General features: G+C 33.4%; 1 protein-coding gene across 1 annotated transcript in view; it reads left to right on the top strand.

Annotated features, from left to right (window-relative positions):
- Positions 1–7,485, top strand: part of LOC117333014 — a 61,099-nt gene extending 53,614 nt beyond the window's left edge. The window contains exons 7-9 of the mRNA XM_033892124.1: positions 2,248–2,375; positions 4,942–5,212; positions 5,960–7,485. Coding sequence (XP_033748015.1) covers positions 2,248–2,375; positions 4,942–5,212; positions 5,960–6,248 — 688 coding nt within the window. The 3' untranslated portion in view covers positions 6,249–7,485. The remainder of the gene's footprint in view (positions 1–2,247; positions 2,376–4,941; positions 5,213–5,959) is intronic.
- Positions 7,486–18,419: the final 10,934 nt, after the last annotated feature.

The following is an 18,419-nucleotide window of genomic DNA, read 5'->3' as shown; positions in this document are numbered from 1 at the left end:
AGGCCTTTGACATCACTGACGAGTAGTAATGAAGCTGTATGAGGCAGGGTATTCTATTTTCACTCTATTCAATCAAACTCTCAATTTGTTTTCAAAAAGTGCTAATATCGTGTGTGTATTTTGTACAATAACTTTATATAATGACCATCTGCACATGAGTTTGTCTCAAATTCGATACGTACGTATATGTCCAGAACACACTCCGCGCATCTCTAAGTGATTGGCTAGGAGACTGGTTTGGGGTTTTCAACCAACGAGCAGATGATAACGTACCTCTGAACAGGATTCGCGGGATCAAATTGCGATAAACAAATTGATAGTAAATATTGCTTATTAGATTTGATTTGATTTTTAAAATGTCCGAACAAAACCCCGATAAAGGGTTTATACCTTCTTTATCACGGCGATAACTTTGTTACATCATCTCCCGTAACCATGGTATATATATATGCCTATAGATGTACTATTACATCTTAATCTGTAACCATGCTATATATATATATAAGTATAAATACGTTTACATCATCATCTCCAGTTACCATGCTATATATATATACCTATAGATATACTATTACATTATCATATCCTGTATCCATGCTATAGATACATACCTAAATATGGACTATTACATCATCATCTCCAGTACCCATGCTATAGATATATACCTATAGATGTACTATTACATCACCATCTCCTGAAAAATTATGTCGATAAATACCTATAGATATACTATTACGTCATCATCTCTAGACTGGCCCCCTGTCTCCAGAATATTAAAATTATAAATGAAATTGAGCTTTATGATTTTGATCCCTAGGATATGTCTGATTCTAAGTTTCCAACTAGGGGCAGATAATCTTGTATTAGAATTTAGCTTGGCAATTCTTAACAAAACAACTTAGGGTCTGGGGGCCAGTCTACATCATCTCCTGTAACCACTTTACAGATACATACCTATAGATGTACTATTACATCATCATCTCAAGTTACCATGCTAAATATATATACCTATAGATGTACTATTACATCATCATCTCCCGTAACCATGCTATATAAATACCTATAGATGTACTATTACATCATAATCTGTAACCATGCTATAGATATATACGTATATATATATACCATTACATCATCATCTCCAGTAACCATGCTGTAGATATATACCTTTAGATGTACTATAAAATCATAATCTCCTGTATCTATGTTAAAGATATAAACCTATAAATGTACTATTACATTGTATTTAAGTATGTTACTGTTATTGCTATTTAATTGCATAAAACGAGTTGGCCTGATTTAACAGTCAACATGAGACCCGTTTATAAGCAGAGATCGAGCAGCTTACAAAACTGTAATGCCTTTACTATGGGGATGGATTGTAACGTCTCCACATCGAGGGTACAATAACATCTACAATGTATAAGATAACTAAATGGTCCTGACAGAACAGTCCCCACACAGTGACCACGGGGCGGTATTACGTGTAGGTCATTGGTGTAGATAATCATATTAAACATGGCGTATCGGCACCACTTGCACGTGAGGATACCTATTGTCAGCATTATTTACCTCGACTTGTCGTCAGTAGTCTTTCTTGTGATATATGATTGACGTTAATGGGAGGGTTTAAATGGAACATATATATACCAAGAGTGTATTAAATTAGAGAAGAAATGTCGGATTGAGTAAAATATACTTTTGCTTTACAAAACTTTCACTGTTTAAGGTTAGTGGAAGCTCGGAATCACATCCTTTTCCCATTCTTTTTAAAAAACCCAATTATGACCCCGAAGTGTCGTATGCTGAGGTATTGGAAGAGATAACTAGATTTTGTCAAGGACAAGTCCTTATATCAGGTCATTTAGAGTGACTATACATAAACAACGAATAATACTTAAGTAGAAAACACACAACGTCTTAATCCATTTTTGTGAATATCGACAAACACATTTTCCTCATCTTTCGAGGCTATTACTGTAGTAACATGCGAGACTATGAAATAACGTGGATTGAAGGAATCTCGGGAAGTAAAAAGAATATAGGCTATGGTCAAGCCAATATTTGCTAATAAATTTCTGACTAGACAGTCCCTTCGTTTCCAAACGGCACATATTTTCGTCCTTGACGCAACATAATTATTTGCTCGTTCGAAAACACATTTCCAAACATGACCGTTACTTGCAAAATTGGCCAAAGACGTTTTATCATTAAAACAAAGCATGTCATCTGTAATGTGTTTTATAGTGCCAAGACCTTCAAGCCGAGCCCACTCGGGACCACTTTACAGCGATGCGGTGACGTCAGATCATCACTGGCGCCCTCTGTCGATATCATCAAGCGAGCATATTTGACGGATGCCTTCACATTTGACGGTAGGACAAATCACATTACTATATCCATTTAGAGTCTGTTATTAAATAAGTGACTGACAACAGTTGGCCCATCTGTCTTTGGAAACTACAGTCTTGTTTATATAATTTGCTTTCCAAGATGTGTTGTTTGTGAATAGTTATTTTATCTCTTTATATTGTTCTTTGGCTGGATTTCACAAAAAAGGTCTTTCCCTGGAAACGCATCTTCAAGGTCAAGTCATGGACATATTGTTCATGTGTATAGAACTTGGCCATTCCATGCAGCATACTCAGACGTATGGATCATTTTGGTAATACAGCGGTCTAGTTTTTGTCTCTATAAATATTCAAAAAAAAAAAAAAAAAAGATATTGATCTTCACTTCTAAGCTAGAAAAGAGTAATTGCTATTGTAATATTAAGTATATTATATATATATAATAAACAAGATAAGATATAAACATTGTCATACAAAATGTACATTCTTCTTCCTAGAGATTTCATATCTGCTGTTGTTCATCTGTCATAATTACACTATGGAATGCATTCATAGCCCTGCCGGATGATGTGTAAATCATAAAGGGATTTTGTTTTAATTTTCATTGCGGCTATGCATTGAAGTAAATATCTACATACCTTCCGAGTTGCGCGTTAAAGTAGAAAGAACACAATCAGTCTTGTGATAGCTATATACGAATAGATGCAAAATTAAATGATAAGCCGAGAATCCCGCCAATGCACTATGTCATCATTTACCGTGTCCTGTTTGTTTGTTTTGCTTTTCAAAAAAGAAAAAAATGTCAAACAACATCAAATTCAATAATTCGTGTTAAATCATATTTATTTCATGTAAATGGATGGCAAATTTAACTGATGTATTGTGTGGAAAATCAACACGTGATATAGTGTTTTCATACTGAAATCATATTGTTTTTATGGTCAAATGTGTGTTGATTTCACTTATTTTGTCATAACACTCAGAATGCATACTCTAAAATGCATTCATAGCCATGATGATTGCAGTATTTTATGTCATAATTACATTGTATAGTACATTAAAAGCCCTTCTTGATCAATTGATTAATCTTGTTAGATGAAATATCCTATGGCATAATTACATTGTATAATGCATTCATAGCCTTGTTAGATGACATACCTTATGTCATAATTACATTGTATAATGCATTCATAGCCTTGTTAGATGATATACCCTATGTCATAATTACATTGTATAATGCATTCATAGCCTTGTTAGATGACATACTCTATGTCATAATTACATTGTATAATGCATTCATAGCCTTGTTAGATGACATACCCTATGTCATAATTACATTGTATAATGCATTCATAGCCTTGTTAGATGACATACCCTATGTCATAATTACATTGTATAATGCATTCATAGCCTTGTTAGATGACATACCTTATGTCATAATTACATTGTATAATGCATTCATAGCCTTGTTAGATGACATACTCTATGTCATAATTACATTGTATAATGCATTCATAGCCTTGTTAGATGATATACCCTATGTCATAATTACATTGTATAATGCATGCATAGCCTTGCTAGATGACATACCCTATGGCATACTTACATTGTATAATGCATGCATAGCCATGCTAGATGAAGTACCCTGTGCCCCACTCTTTATAAGAGATTTCGAAAGCTTACAGGCAGTTCTCAGTGAATCTATCGACATGTATACCCGTTGTAACGGGAGGCTCCCAATCGATGAAATTATTTTTGAGATATGTCGGCTCTTTTTTATCATCGACTATCGACATCGTTTTTGAATTGACATATTGTGGAATATTCCTGTTATATTTTCATCTGTTACTCACATCTTAAGAAATATTTCGTTAATATATTTGCCGAGAACGACGAAAATGTTATCTTTCAAACAATCTTAACTTTTTCGGTCTTTTACATCTTAAATCTTGACGAAAAAATCAAATTGTCTGTTTCGCGACACGTTCTTTTCCACTATACTCTTACAGTATAAGTTATGTTATCATTTTTCTCAGGAATTAGTCCAGAAATCATTGGATTTTCACCATTCACAATGCCTTATGTATTCATATCCCTATTTGATAAATTTCTCTTAATTTTTTACATTTCAAATTTTTTATTGATTTTCTTATACATACATACAAATACACAATACATACATTACAATATCTATATTATTCAGACTATTTAAGATTATGATGCTATTATATAGATATTGTATACAAATAACAAGTAGACAAACATGTAATCTACAAGACCAATTTCAACCATACAGGTCTGAAAAATTGTAAGGAATAGTATAAGGAGTCTAGAATTTATTTAAATTACATTCTATTTTTCCTTTTCAAATAAATAAGTGTCAGTATGTTTTTCTTAATATTGATGTCGTTAAAGCAAAACCATCATTGTTACTTGTGTTGTTGTGTTTGTTGTTGTTCTTTAACAACAATAGCCATATATATATATATATACTTATCGATTTTTTCTTGTTCTGGTGTCGTGTCTTTGTTTTGTTAAAGTGGAACTATTTTCTTGTCGTATGACGTCATTCCTGTGTTATCTGTTACAGGAACTTTACACTCACTAATAATGATAGACCTTGACGTACCAAACCCCCTGGTAGGGACCGAAACAGAGCCACTACTACACTGGCAAATCATCAACATTCCTAATGGGACGGTGGAGCTAGGAGAGGTTGTACAAACATACAGAGGTCCTGCCCCTCCCGACAACACCACACACACCTACTACTTCCTCCTGTACCAACAGAACAAACGTCTTAACGTGGCCGATATGACAAGATATGTCGGCACGGACTGCCCAGAGTCTGTGTCAGGACGGTAGGTAGCGCTTTTTCCTGGCGTTCATTTTTCAAATTTATAGTTAATTCGGTGTGATATATGTCCTAGGCTTCACAACAATAATAAAAAGGTTCAACAAATTTTACGGCCTGCTATGTGTTCTTATCGGTCGATAATTTCGAAACCGCCTGGACATTGTCTAATCTCTTCAGAAAGACACTTTATGATTTGGTATTTGTCTCAGACAAAATCATAAGATTTGGTAATATTGAATTCGACATTCAGAATGTGTATCCGATGTTCAGCTGTATATCTATAGATACAACATGTATGCAGTTGATTCCACATTTTGAAGTTTATGGACATTTTGTTTTTGCTCCGTTTCTTCTTCTTCTTCTTATCATTCTTACTTTCCACCGAACCGGTTTCCAACCGGAAGACTGAATTCATAGAAATAGTTCATGTGGTTGTGTATGTACTGCGGTGCATAGGAGTAGTTTTGTTCTTCGTTCGGCAATCCGATCGGTCAGCCGCATCGAGGCCTCTGATCGCTGGAAATAGATTTTGTCCAATTTAGAAGAAATTTAGTGTTTAGGTGTAATATTACACTGCAAACTCTATTGCGATATCATCTTATTCTACTTTATTCATGACTGCGCGGGGTCGTGTGAGGGACATATGGAACAGTGTCCGTTACAATAAGTACTTTTTATGTATACTTAATAGTTAAACCTAAGTTAATTGGCTCCATATTAACATCTTTTCATGATATTTGCTTTGTTGTAGGTGTTTATTTAATCTGGCTTTGTTTGTGCTCGAGACGTCATCACCAACCATTCCAATAGCCGCCAACTGGATACGTTCTGAGAACGACGAGTATATCCGGTATACAAATATCCAGAACGGAGGCGACGAGGAAGAGGTCTGCGCAGGCGTAGAGGGTTATGACATTCCATGTCCGGTAGATCCGGTAAATGGTGCTACGAAGTCCGCAAGTACATGCAATCTGCTTGTTGCTGCGTCAATAATTGTAATCAGTATTCTCAATCGAGTACGAGGCACAGGTATCTGTTAATTGTTTTAACAGGTGTGAAATGGGTGTTGTATCTGATATATGACACGAGTATAAAGAAATAATCATCTGATTGGGCTGATTTTTCTGATATAAGACAACGTTTTTTTCAGAAACGATAATTAAATTTTCAAATCTGAAAACAGGACTTCTATTTATTAAACATTTTTTAAACGCCTGCTGAATATTAATTTTAAACAATAAAAAACTACAAAGATTTTACGCCGCAGGTGCTAATGGTCGATACATGTTGTGAAGAATGTGATGCGGCATGTTGTAGTCAGACAACACAATAAGATACTGTGATGTTTATTCTTATCAGTGTCACCAGTAAAGGTCAAGGAACGGGTCGATAAAGCTCTAGTTAATCAACTTAGTAAGATGGATGCTGATGGTGTCAATAACATGGTTAAAGTAGGTTTAATGATTGTGAAAAAAGCGTGTGCAATGCTGCTTGTCCCGTTTTAAACTTGGTATACATGTGATGTAGAAGCAAGTTAGTTATACAGATCGTGTTTACTGGTACATATCTATAAATTAGGATCGTTTTGGTGTTGAACTAGATATTATCGTAAACCTGACGTGTAGTTGTAACCATTGATTGGATCAATGTAAATAATTCAGTCATTATCATTGGTAATATTATCATAGTAAAAAAGCATGTGTCTGGGTCTGATTATAAAGGACATGAGTGAGAACATATCTATATATCTATATATAGTGGGACTGTTATAACGAACGCCCAGACAAACCACAACCTCTGATATCATTATTCTCCAAAGTTTATCAAACTATGATAATAGATATATTATGACGCTAATGCTCCCTTTATTAAACTGTGTTTTACCTTTATTCAGATGTAAACAATTTTGTCTTTTATGATCTTTACGAGAATACTGTATCGAGTCAGGGTAATTTATTATATACGTCTTTACGTTGTACGACTGAGATATGTTTTAGAATTACTTATTTGTAGCTCTGCTTCAAGTTACCACATGATAACAAGCTACGCATACAATATGATATTTCTTAAATGTGTAATTCAATGTAATAGCTTTAGAATAACAACTCAGACAAGGGGATAACGTTAAATACACGACGCATATATATTTAAACATTCAAAATAGTATTTTGGATGTATCATGTTATAAATACTTAAGCATTGATGTCATGTTTTTTTTTTAGTTTCATCGGGGTATGAAACAAATTTTGTTTGCAAACTGTATGAATCCGCGTAGCGGATTCTTACAGAAGTTTGAAAACAAAATTTGTTTCATACCCCGATGAAACTAAAAATAAATTGACATCAACGCTTATAATTAATTTTTGAAAATGATTTTCTAATTTAAAACATATTTTATGTACAATTTTACTGGTTTTAAATGGGATTTTTTTCTCAAATCCATACGCAACGTCAATTGTCGTATTGTGACGTCACATTTTTTGCGCCATTCTCGTAATTTCTTTCATAGAAGAATGAAAAGAATTGTTCGACCAATCACATTTGAGTATTTACCATAAAACAAAGAAAAATTAATTATATGTATATGAATACTGATTAGAATATATCATATGTCAAAACATGTGTTATGAAGAATATCAAATCATGTAAAACGTTGCTTATTTTTATATTGTTTGTAAAGATATACTAGAATTGTTGATCAAATTTTATATAACCTGTATACGAAGGACGTAACCCCAATAAAGACAAAATTCCTGCCATAACAAATTTGGTAGGCTTTGCTTGTAGTGATGGTTTACCCGAATTGATGTATTTAACCTCCGTACTGATCAATACACATTTCTAAGGCATACATGTAACCATGAGGAATGTTTTTCCTTTTTTTTTCTTTTCTATAAAACATTGCGGAGAATCCTTCATTTTAAGTCAAATTAATGCCTATTAAGACCACCGATTTGTTTACCTCGCCGACTTGGAATTACATTCAAGTTGTAGTGTATTGCTTATTAACTGATTAACGCATTTATTAACTGCCATAACTGCATTTATTTGTTAAAGAAATGGTAATTCTGAAAGTATAATTGACGCAATCATAAAAATGCTTTCAGCGCGAAAAACGCAAAGATAAGATTATCGCTTAAATATGTATGTTTACAGCAATTCTACGTCATTACCTGAAATCGAAATTAAAATATACATGCATGTTATTTAACTTGTATATAATGTTTTAATCGCTTCACCTGCGCTCAGCAATTTGATAGGGAGTGAGTGTCGAATGGTACGGGAGTCTTCGTGTGTTTAAGTGATGGCTCAACCTGCACATGGTTTATACGGATAGAATCCTCTTATCTGTATATAACTAGATATGAACGGAGTTTTAAAGTGACATTCATAATTACCATTATAGCTGATGTTTATCCAACCATAGGATATGACAGTGTGCAAGTGCGGAGAGTGAGGATAGTAGCTCCCTTTTTCCCTGAATGACCTGTTGAGCATCATTTTCTCGATACTAGTATTCATGTATTAAAAATAATCATATTTACGTTATTGAACATTTTGAATTTAAAAGGTGTGCATCGAGTGTAGACTGATCATAGCAGTTTTATAAGTTATGTTTTCGCTGCTGAAGATGTAAATACTTTTACGTAGCACGCAGACAAAGATATGTGCATTGTCTTTTAAATATAAACCAACAATACCAAAGATAATGTTAAGATTTCCGATTATTTTCTTCTTTTCTTTCTTCTTTATATTGTATACATGATATTCTACAGGCGTGTGCTGTTTTTTGATAAATCCATGTTATTAAGTGGTGTATATATACTGTACAGAGAAATCAGTTGTCACGTTTTTTTTTTTTTATTTTCCTTATTTCTCAAATGGACACTTGATTGACGAGGTCTCAAATGATTAACTCATTAATTATGTTTAAGCTAAAATAATGGCTAAGACAATGTAATTGTATTGTTATTTAGTATATATTGTAGTTATAAATAATGATGGTTTTGTAACGATTCCATCTTTATATATATTCAATAAAACTAATAGTCACAATAAGTGCTAATGATTAGTAATTTTAATCAGAACTGTGTCAGCGGACATATTTATACACGTATATCATATACTCCAAAAGACAATGGTATAATTATGTTTACAACATAGTTTTTGTCATATAGAAAAAAAATAGTGTGAATTGTATATTAAAATGTGCAGTTTGATATCTTACATGTACATCAAGCTACATATCTACAAACATATAACGTGTCAAGTTAGAAATGTTGGATAGGTATTACCAGACAATCCGAAATGCAAGCAATGGATGTTCATATCGACTGAGCTATTCCAGGTTTTCATACATTATGAAAAAGCTAGGGTGTTAATCGTCAGTTTCAATATATTTGTACTTGTTTTTGTCAACTTACGGTATCACCACTATGTATGTGCATTGCAATTCCAATGAAATGTAAATAAAATGACCATACTACAATGTTTGTTTATTAGTGTTTTCTATATACATTTTTGTGCATCATCATTTAAACTGAAATCTCTGAAAGACATGGCAAAATGTATATATCAAGGATGCACGTTCATTGGAAACGTAAAAAGAGATAATCTAAATTCTGTTTTTTTTTCTTTTGTGAAAAGAGACATATTAATTCCTGACTTTACCTTTCGTCTTAAAACAGAGGAAACTGGTAAGAGACATAAAACTGATAGAATCCATGAAAAGATGATAAAAAATAATTTGGAAATTTTCTATTTTCTTTTCGATATGAGGGGGGACGTGTTTGATACTCGTTGGTATGTCTAAACTATTTGTTTTAGAGTAAGAACATGTTTATCCAATAAACTGTTCCATACAAACAAGGTACCGAGGTGAAAAGGAGTAGTGATGTAACGCTGAATTAACACTTAGGTGAATAGGAGTAGTGATGTAACGATGAATTAACACTTAGGTGAATAGGAGTAGTGATGTAACGATGAATTAACACTTAGGTGAATAGGAGTAGTGATGTAACGATGAATTAACACTTAGGTGTATAGGAGTAGTGATGTAACGATGGATTAACACTTAGGTGTATAGGAGTAGTGATGTAACGATGGATTAACACTTAGGTGTATAGGAGTAGTGATGTAACGATGAATTATCACTAAGGTGTATAGGAGTAGTGATGTAACGATGAATTAACACTTAGGTGTATAGGAGTAGTGATGTAACGATGAATTAACACTTAGGTGAATAGTGATGTAACGATGAATTAACACTTAGATGAATAGGAGTAGGATGTAACGATGAATTAACACTTAGGTGTATCGGAGTAGTGATGTAACGATGGATTAACACTTAGGTGTATAGGAGTAGTGATGTAACGATGGATTAACACTTAGGTGTATAGGAGTAGTGATGTAACGATGAATTATCACTAAGGTGTATAGGAGTAGTGATGTAACGATGAATTAACACTTAGGTGTATAGGAGTAGTGATGTAACGATGAATTAACACTTAGGTGAATAGTGATGTAACGATGAATTAACACTTAGATGAATAGGAGTAGGATGTAACGATGAATTAACACTTAGGTGTATCGGAGTAGGATGTAACGATGAATTAACACTTAGGTGTATAGGAGTAGTGATGTAACGATGAATTCACACTGAGGTGAATAGGAGTAGGATGTAACGATGAATTAACACTTAGGTGAATAGGAGTAGTGATGTAACAATGAATTAACACTTAGGTGTATAGGAGTAGGATGTAACGATGAATTAACACTTAGGTGAATAGGAGTAGTGATGTAACGATGAATTAACACTTAGGTGACTAGGAGTAGTGATGTAACGATGGATTAACACTTAGGTGTATAGGAGTAGTGATGTAACGATGAATTAACACTTAGGTGAATAGGAGTAGGATGTAACGATGAATTAACACTTAGGTGAATAGGAGTAGTGATGTAACGATGAATTAACACTTAGGTGTATAGGAATAGTGATGTAACGATGGATTAACACTTAGGTGTATAGGAGTAGTGATGTAACGATGAATTAACACATAGGTGAATAGGAGTAGTGATGTAACGATGAATTAACACTTAGCTGAATAGGAGTAGTGATGTAACGATTAATTAACATTTAGGTGTATAGGAATAGTGATGTAACGATGAATTAACATTTAGGTGAATAGGAGTAGTGATGTAACGATGAATTAACACTTAGGTGAATAGGAGTAGTGATGTTACGATGAATTAACACTTAGATGAATAGGAATAGTGATGTAACGATGAATTAACATCTAGATGAATAGGAGTAGTGAAGTAACGATGAATTAACACTTAGGTGTATAGGAGTAGTGATGTAACGATGGATTAACACTTAGGTGTATAGGAGTAGTGATGTAACGATGAATTAACACATAGGTGAATAGGAGTAGTGATGTAACGATGAATTAACACTTAGCTGAATAGGAGTAGTGATGTAACGATTAATTAACATTTAGGTGTATAGGAATAGTGATGTAACGATGAATTAACATTTAGGTGAATAGGAGTAGTGATGTAACGATGAATTAACACTTAGGTGAATAGGAGTAGTGATGTAACGATGAGATAACACTTAGATGAATAGGAGTAGGATGTAACGATGAGATAACACTTAGGTGAATAGGAGTAGTGATGTAACGATGAATTAACATCTAGGTGTATAGGAGTAGGATGTAACGATGAATTAACACTTAGCTGAATAGGAGTAGTGATGTAACGATTAATTAACATTTAGGTGTATAGGAATAGTGATGTAACGATGAATTAACATTTAGGTGTATAGGAATAGTGATGTAACGATGAATTAACACTTAGGTGAATAGGAGTAGTGATGTAACGATGGATTAACACTTAGGTGTATAGGAATAGTGATGTAACGATGAATTAACATTTAGGTGTATAGGAATAGTGATGTAACGATGAATTAACATTTAGGTGTATAGGAATAGTGATGTAACGATTAATTAACATTTAGGTGTATAGGAATAGTGATGTAACGATGAATTAACATTTAGGTGTATAGGAATAGTGATGTAACGATGAGATAACACTTAGATGAATAGGAGTAGTGATGTAACGATGAATTAACACTTATGTGAATAGGAGTAGTGATGTAACGATGAATTAACACTTAGGTGTATAGGAGTAGTGATGTAACGATGAATTAACACTTATGTGAATAGGAGTAGTGATGTAACGATGAAATAACACTTATGTGAATAGGAGTAGTGATGTTACGATGAATTAACACTTAGATGAATAGGAGTAGTGATGTAACGATGAATTAACACTTAGATGAATAGGAGTAGTGATGTAACGATGAATTAACACTTAGGTGTATAGGAGTAGTGATGTAACGATGAATTAACATTTAGGTGTATAGGAATAGTGATGTAACGATGAGATAACACTTAGATGAATAGGAGTAGTGATGTAACGATGAATTAACACTTATGTGAATAGGAGTAGTGATGTAACGATGAATTAACACTTAGGTGTATAGGAGTAGTGATGTAACGATGAATTAACACTTATGTGAATAGGAGTAGTGATGTAACGATGAAATAACACTTATGTGAATAGGAGTAGTGATGTTACGATGAATTAACACTTAGATGAATAGGAGTAGTGATGTAACGATGAATTAACACTTAGATGAATAGGAGTAGTGATGTAACGATGAATTAACACTTAGGTGTATAGGAGTAGTGATGTAACGATGAATTCACACCTATGTGAATGGGAGTAGGGATGTAATGACGAATTCACACTTAGGTGAATAGGACTAGCGATGTAACGATGAATTAACACTGATGTGAATAGGACTAGCGATGTAACGATGAATAAATTATCAAAGACACAGTTTACTATGTTACGTCATCCTTATTTGTTATATTGTAACTATCGTAGGATGAAGCAACATGTCTTTCATATTAAAAACAACGTATCTGTAAATGCGGAAAAGCTATATGCTTTATTACATATCCAGGTAAGTGTAAAGACATCCAGTCGACTTAACGTAAATACTAACAGTGTAATAGCTACATTATCATGCAAGAACTTTCAAGATAAACGAAAAGATTTGGAATTATTTAAATTTCCTCAATTTGCAACTGCAGAAAAGTACGATTACAATTAACAATATGACAAGATAAGTCATAATAATGGACATGTTCCGTTATCTTTACTGAAGTGTATTGTCAATGAATTGTATAAATACATCACCGTAATCATGTAGTACTATTTAATATGTGACACATTGGATCGCTAAGTTTATGGGCCTGACATAACGGCTCCTCGTGCTTCACATATCGGTGCCAAAGGACAATATCTAGAAGTCTCAAAGCAATCATCTTAACAGCGTTCCTTAAATTTAAAAAAAGTATAAAGTCACACAAGTAATTATAAACTAAAAAAACGCAATACTACAGTTTAAACCCCTTGGCGGGTCTTTTAAGAAATTCAATTTAAAACAAAACTGTAATTACAGGTCATGATCTGATTCGATAACAGTCACATTGTAAGATATTGACGGAAGGGAGATAAACCCCACGTTATTCTTTGACGGACCACTAGCATAATGATGATTCACAGAAATATAACCATATTTGGTAAGAGCCAATTTACATTTAATTTTGTGTAGTAATATATTATTGTGGAATTTAAAGATTTCATTATTTATTTCAATGACTTTAATCATATTTCAATATTCAAAAGGGTACACACTGCTAGTTTCTGCAACAACAACCTAAAACAATCAATAGCTGGTATTCAGTAAATAGGTGGTGTGTCTAAACGGAATTTAACTGAAGCAATGTAATGAATTAAACATATATCACGTCAGTCATATTTATATTATCTATCACTGAACATTTAACATCAACAACTAACTGATCAATAAATTAGTAAAGTGAAAATATTTGACACTTTTTATAACTGATATTTAATCTTTAAAATTACTGTCTCTATTATCACGAATTTCATGATATACGGAATGTGCATGGAATTAACGATACTCTCTGAAGATAGCTCATGTCCATATTACAAATTCGGGCCTATTTGATTTGTTGTTGTTTTATATATTTTACCCCTTATAATTTATAAAAAATGAATTTTTGAATTAAATGTAACAGGTTTTGGTAAATAATAAGCTTAGCTTTCTTAATTTAAACTATGCAAGAAGAAAAACACAATAAAACATATGTGGTCTTTTCGGTCCATTGCGTTACGATTCGGGTGGTTAGTCGTACTGTCACTTACAAAATGGCGGGTCAACAGTACGAAATTATGACTAGCGTAAAGCGAGGGTCTATACGGACGGAATAAAACACCTAGATGGGACTAAAAGGGTGTTCTGGGGTACATAAATATCTCAGCATAATGAGGCCTTAATGCTGTCACAAACCCCAGAAATAGCATACATGTATTTGTAAAAACCGTATGTCTAGCTTAATCTCGATAAAACGAGGCTAAAATATGGGGTTATACACGCAGAAACTAAAAATAACGCATAACCTTTTTTCTGTTAAAACTTTCGGCTATTCCATTCTGTACACTAACAGCAACGAAAACCGACACATTAATGAAACCTATTAATAAAATACATGTAGAGTAAGACCAGGCGTTCCGACAGAGTGAGCGTCTTTTGATTAATCGATGGCAGACGCCATGCAAATGTAGGCCAAATTCGGGTAACATGTGTATGGCATTCTCAAAATGAGAATCAAGATGGTTACTACCAAGTATATCAAAAAGCATCCAACATATCTGACTTCAAAAATTCATATCGCACAAGGAAATCGAAAACCGTACATCGCTATGTAATGAACACCTCCGTTGTCTAATTTCAGTTTTATTTTCCAGGAAATAAACTGTATATGTGACCTGGTGTACTACACTGGAGCATATGGTGTGAACACATTTCTTAAACGAAGTAGCATTGCCATTGATTGTGTAGGACACTATGAGAAAGCACGAGTTCCTGGTTGTTACCATCTTTGTTAAGTCTAAAATCGAAGATTGTTTTTTTTTTCTTGGGCAAACAGTTTTATTCCATGTAAACCTAATTTCACTAAAGGTCAAAACAGATCAAAATATATTTCCAAATCCGTCAATTTCACTTTTAGATATTTCGATGATTTTTTTTGTCTTTAAGCATTTAAAGAATATTGTGTTTGGTCAAGGTGATCTTATATACGTCATTACTCCAAACTTGAGGTCGTAATCAAAGAGTGACAGCTAACCACTAAATTTGTGTTAAGCGAGGAGATTTTTTTTTTTTTTTTTTTTTTTGTATTTTAAGGTTTAAAAAATTTCGGTGACACTTTCATTGTATCAGTGCCTTTTTAAACGTCAAGCGAGGTAATCCCAAAGCCGGATTCTAGTTTCTAAATCGTGGTTTACGAGACAGATGTGGGCTGCTGATCTGCAACGTTGGGTTTCCAGAAACGCTTGAGGAAGAAGGCCATGACCAAGTTAGAGAGTCGTCATCACGATATCATAAAGAAATAGTCTAGTTCCTTGTGTGATGTGAAGCCCGACATGTGTGTTGGTCGTTAATGTGTACTGTTTCTACTGTTGTATTATGAGAACGTGTCACCAAATGGAGTTGATCTTCATGTAGATTTACATAATGCGTGTTGTCGGCGATGCTCTTAACATTCCGGAGCGTATGGTCTTCTGGTATCATTCATCATCTCGTATATTGCCATCGTAATAATTATGTTCTCATCGTTTTAATTAACGAAAATATTGTTTTGTATGACTATAAAACTATCTGTGCTATAATAAAATTGCTTTATGCATTGATTGCTACAAGACAAATATTTTGACACTAAAGTGTCCCTCAATAAACTCGCAGTGTATGCCTTTAAACTCGTTTCAAACTACTCACTATGCCTGTGACACTAATAGATGCGTAACAGACTAAGGAGTATAACGTTTAAGTTGCCGTCATAGCATTAATTTTGTCTGTAGAACATTCGGGGCGTATAAAGGGATATCATTTGATGCTAACCACTATGACTGTTATCATTTCAAATATAATTTTATTTTTTTACAATAGGTTTAAAAATTACATTGAACTATACCACAGTAGACAACGGTATTCTGAATAATAAATATATAACGACATAATTTGTGTCTCTGTTTCATCCTTTTTAGGACTCCATATCCAATGATGAAATGACTCAAGGAAAATAGCTACAAAGAAAACAATTATCATTTAATCTATTGATTATTGATTAAATGTTGGAATTTTGCTAACCTGCATCTATGACAGCTTATACATAATAAAAAAATAATGATTTCAATTTTCCGGTTGATACCTTTCCCTTTTTTGATAGTCACAACCCTGCCTCCCCTACTTTTTGTGTTGACATTTCCAAGTTGATACGATATTCAAGGGCTTGTTCAGATTATCATTATTCCCATAACAAGTGTCAACTGTTGACGTAAAACAATTGACACTACCTCTGTTCTTGTTTTGAGAACATGACATTGCCTGGATTTAACCAAGACTTGTTCGTCGAATAAAGTCGATGAAAACAACGACAGCAACCTCTCTCTAGAACGCCTGGTTTTATTTCTCATGTATTTTCATTAAAAAGTCATTACGTAAATCGGTATATTCGTTTCGAACAACATAACCATTATTAACGATTCTATTCTTACTCAGAATGCATACATGACATGCGCGATAACGACAAAGATGGGGAAGTAAAATCGGCATTATATGTGCTACTACATTTTGTATTTCTAAAAGAATGTATATGTACATTGTTTACGTTGAACAATTGAGTTGTCAACGAGTTTGACTCATGTATTATTAATTAGAAGATCAATGTTTAGTTATCAACATATGCTACCACATGCATCAATTGAATGATAAACAAACTCATTGCTTTTTAGAACTAGGGGAATTTAATATCCGAAATTTGATATTAATATAATTCAATAATATGATTAATAATTCATACAATAAAAAAAGCGGGCAATAATGAATTCTACACAGCCACTGGCTGATAATGGTTCGTTATAGGTTGCATACGACACTATGCCTGCCAGGTATATTCTTAAAACATTGTGATTCTGACCAATGATTCTAAACTCTGGGTAAACTTTCAAGTTTTGATGTTCACATAACATAAATATGATTAAATTATTTCTATGATAGTGCCCTTAATTCTGGATTTAGTTAAGATACAAGCAATAAAAATGCTAAAATCACCGACTTCGTTTATGTCATCCACTGTATGAAACGATATCTAATGAAAACATGTGCACTAAAATGATCGCCTAGAACTACGAATCATTTAATGAATATCGAGGCGGAACGCGATAGTATTTCAATGGGAAGCAAACACTTATTTACTTTAAATCATTTGGAGGGTGGTAATATCTTAAAGTATGTAAATTTAAGTTTACAAAAAAAAAACACAAGAAAAAAAACAAAAAAAGATACTATTTCTAATGAAGGCTAACTTTAAAGAAAACGAAAATACCCCCCCCCAAACCCCCCCCCCCCCCCCCCCCCAAAAAAAAAAAACAACAACAACAACAACAACAACAACAACCCCCCCCCCTCCCAAAAAAAAAACACCACCAAAACACCAAAAACAAAACAAACTTACATGTGCCCTAAAATGATCACCTAGAACTACGAATTATTTAATGAATATGAATATTGAGGCGGAACCCGATAGCATTTCTACCGAAAGCAACCACTTATCTATTTACTTTAAATCATTTGCAGGGTGGTAATAGCTTAAAGTATGTAAATTTATGTTGTTGTTTTTTCTAAATAAACAAAATCATATTATTGTTTCCAATCAATTGTCGACTCCTTTCGGAGAGCATCTTTTAGCAATTACACAAACATGCCTATGCAATACGTCAAAACAGTAATATCATACAAGTCTTTATACATATGATAACTTTAATGACTTGTGCCCTGACCGGGCATTTAACTCGCGATCTATCAAAAAGATAAAACGTTGATTTACTTCTTGCCTGCATTTAGGAGAGAAGTCGGAGACACAAAATATAGGCATAGAATTATACATGCAGAAAATTGTAAAACACGTACATTCATAACTTGGCGATACGTTAAGGCATTTCTAAGAGAAATACCAATACATGAGAATTCTGTTTTCTCATATTTTGCAATA

The sequence above is a fragment of the Pecten maximus genome, chromosome 8, assembly GCF_902652985.1.
Source record: "Pecten maximus chromosome 8, xPecMax1.1, whole genome shotgun sequence".
In the NCBI taxonomy this organism is placed as follows: domain Eukaryota; kingdom Metazoa; phylum Mollusca; class Bivalvia; order Pectinida; family Pectinidae; genus Pecten; species Pecten maximus.
This window is presented reverse-complemented; position numbering and strand designations above follow the sequence as displayed.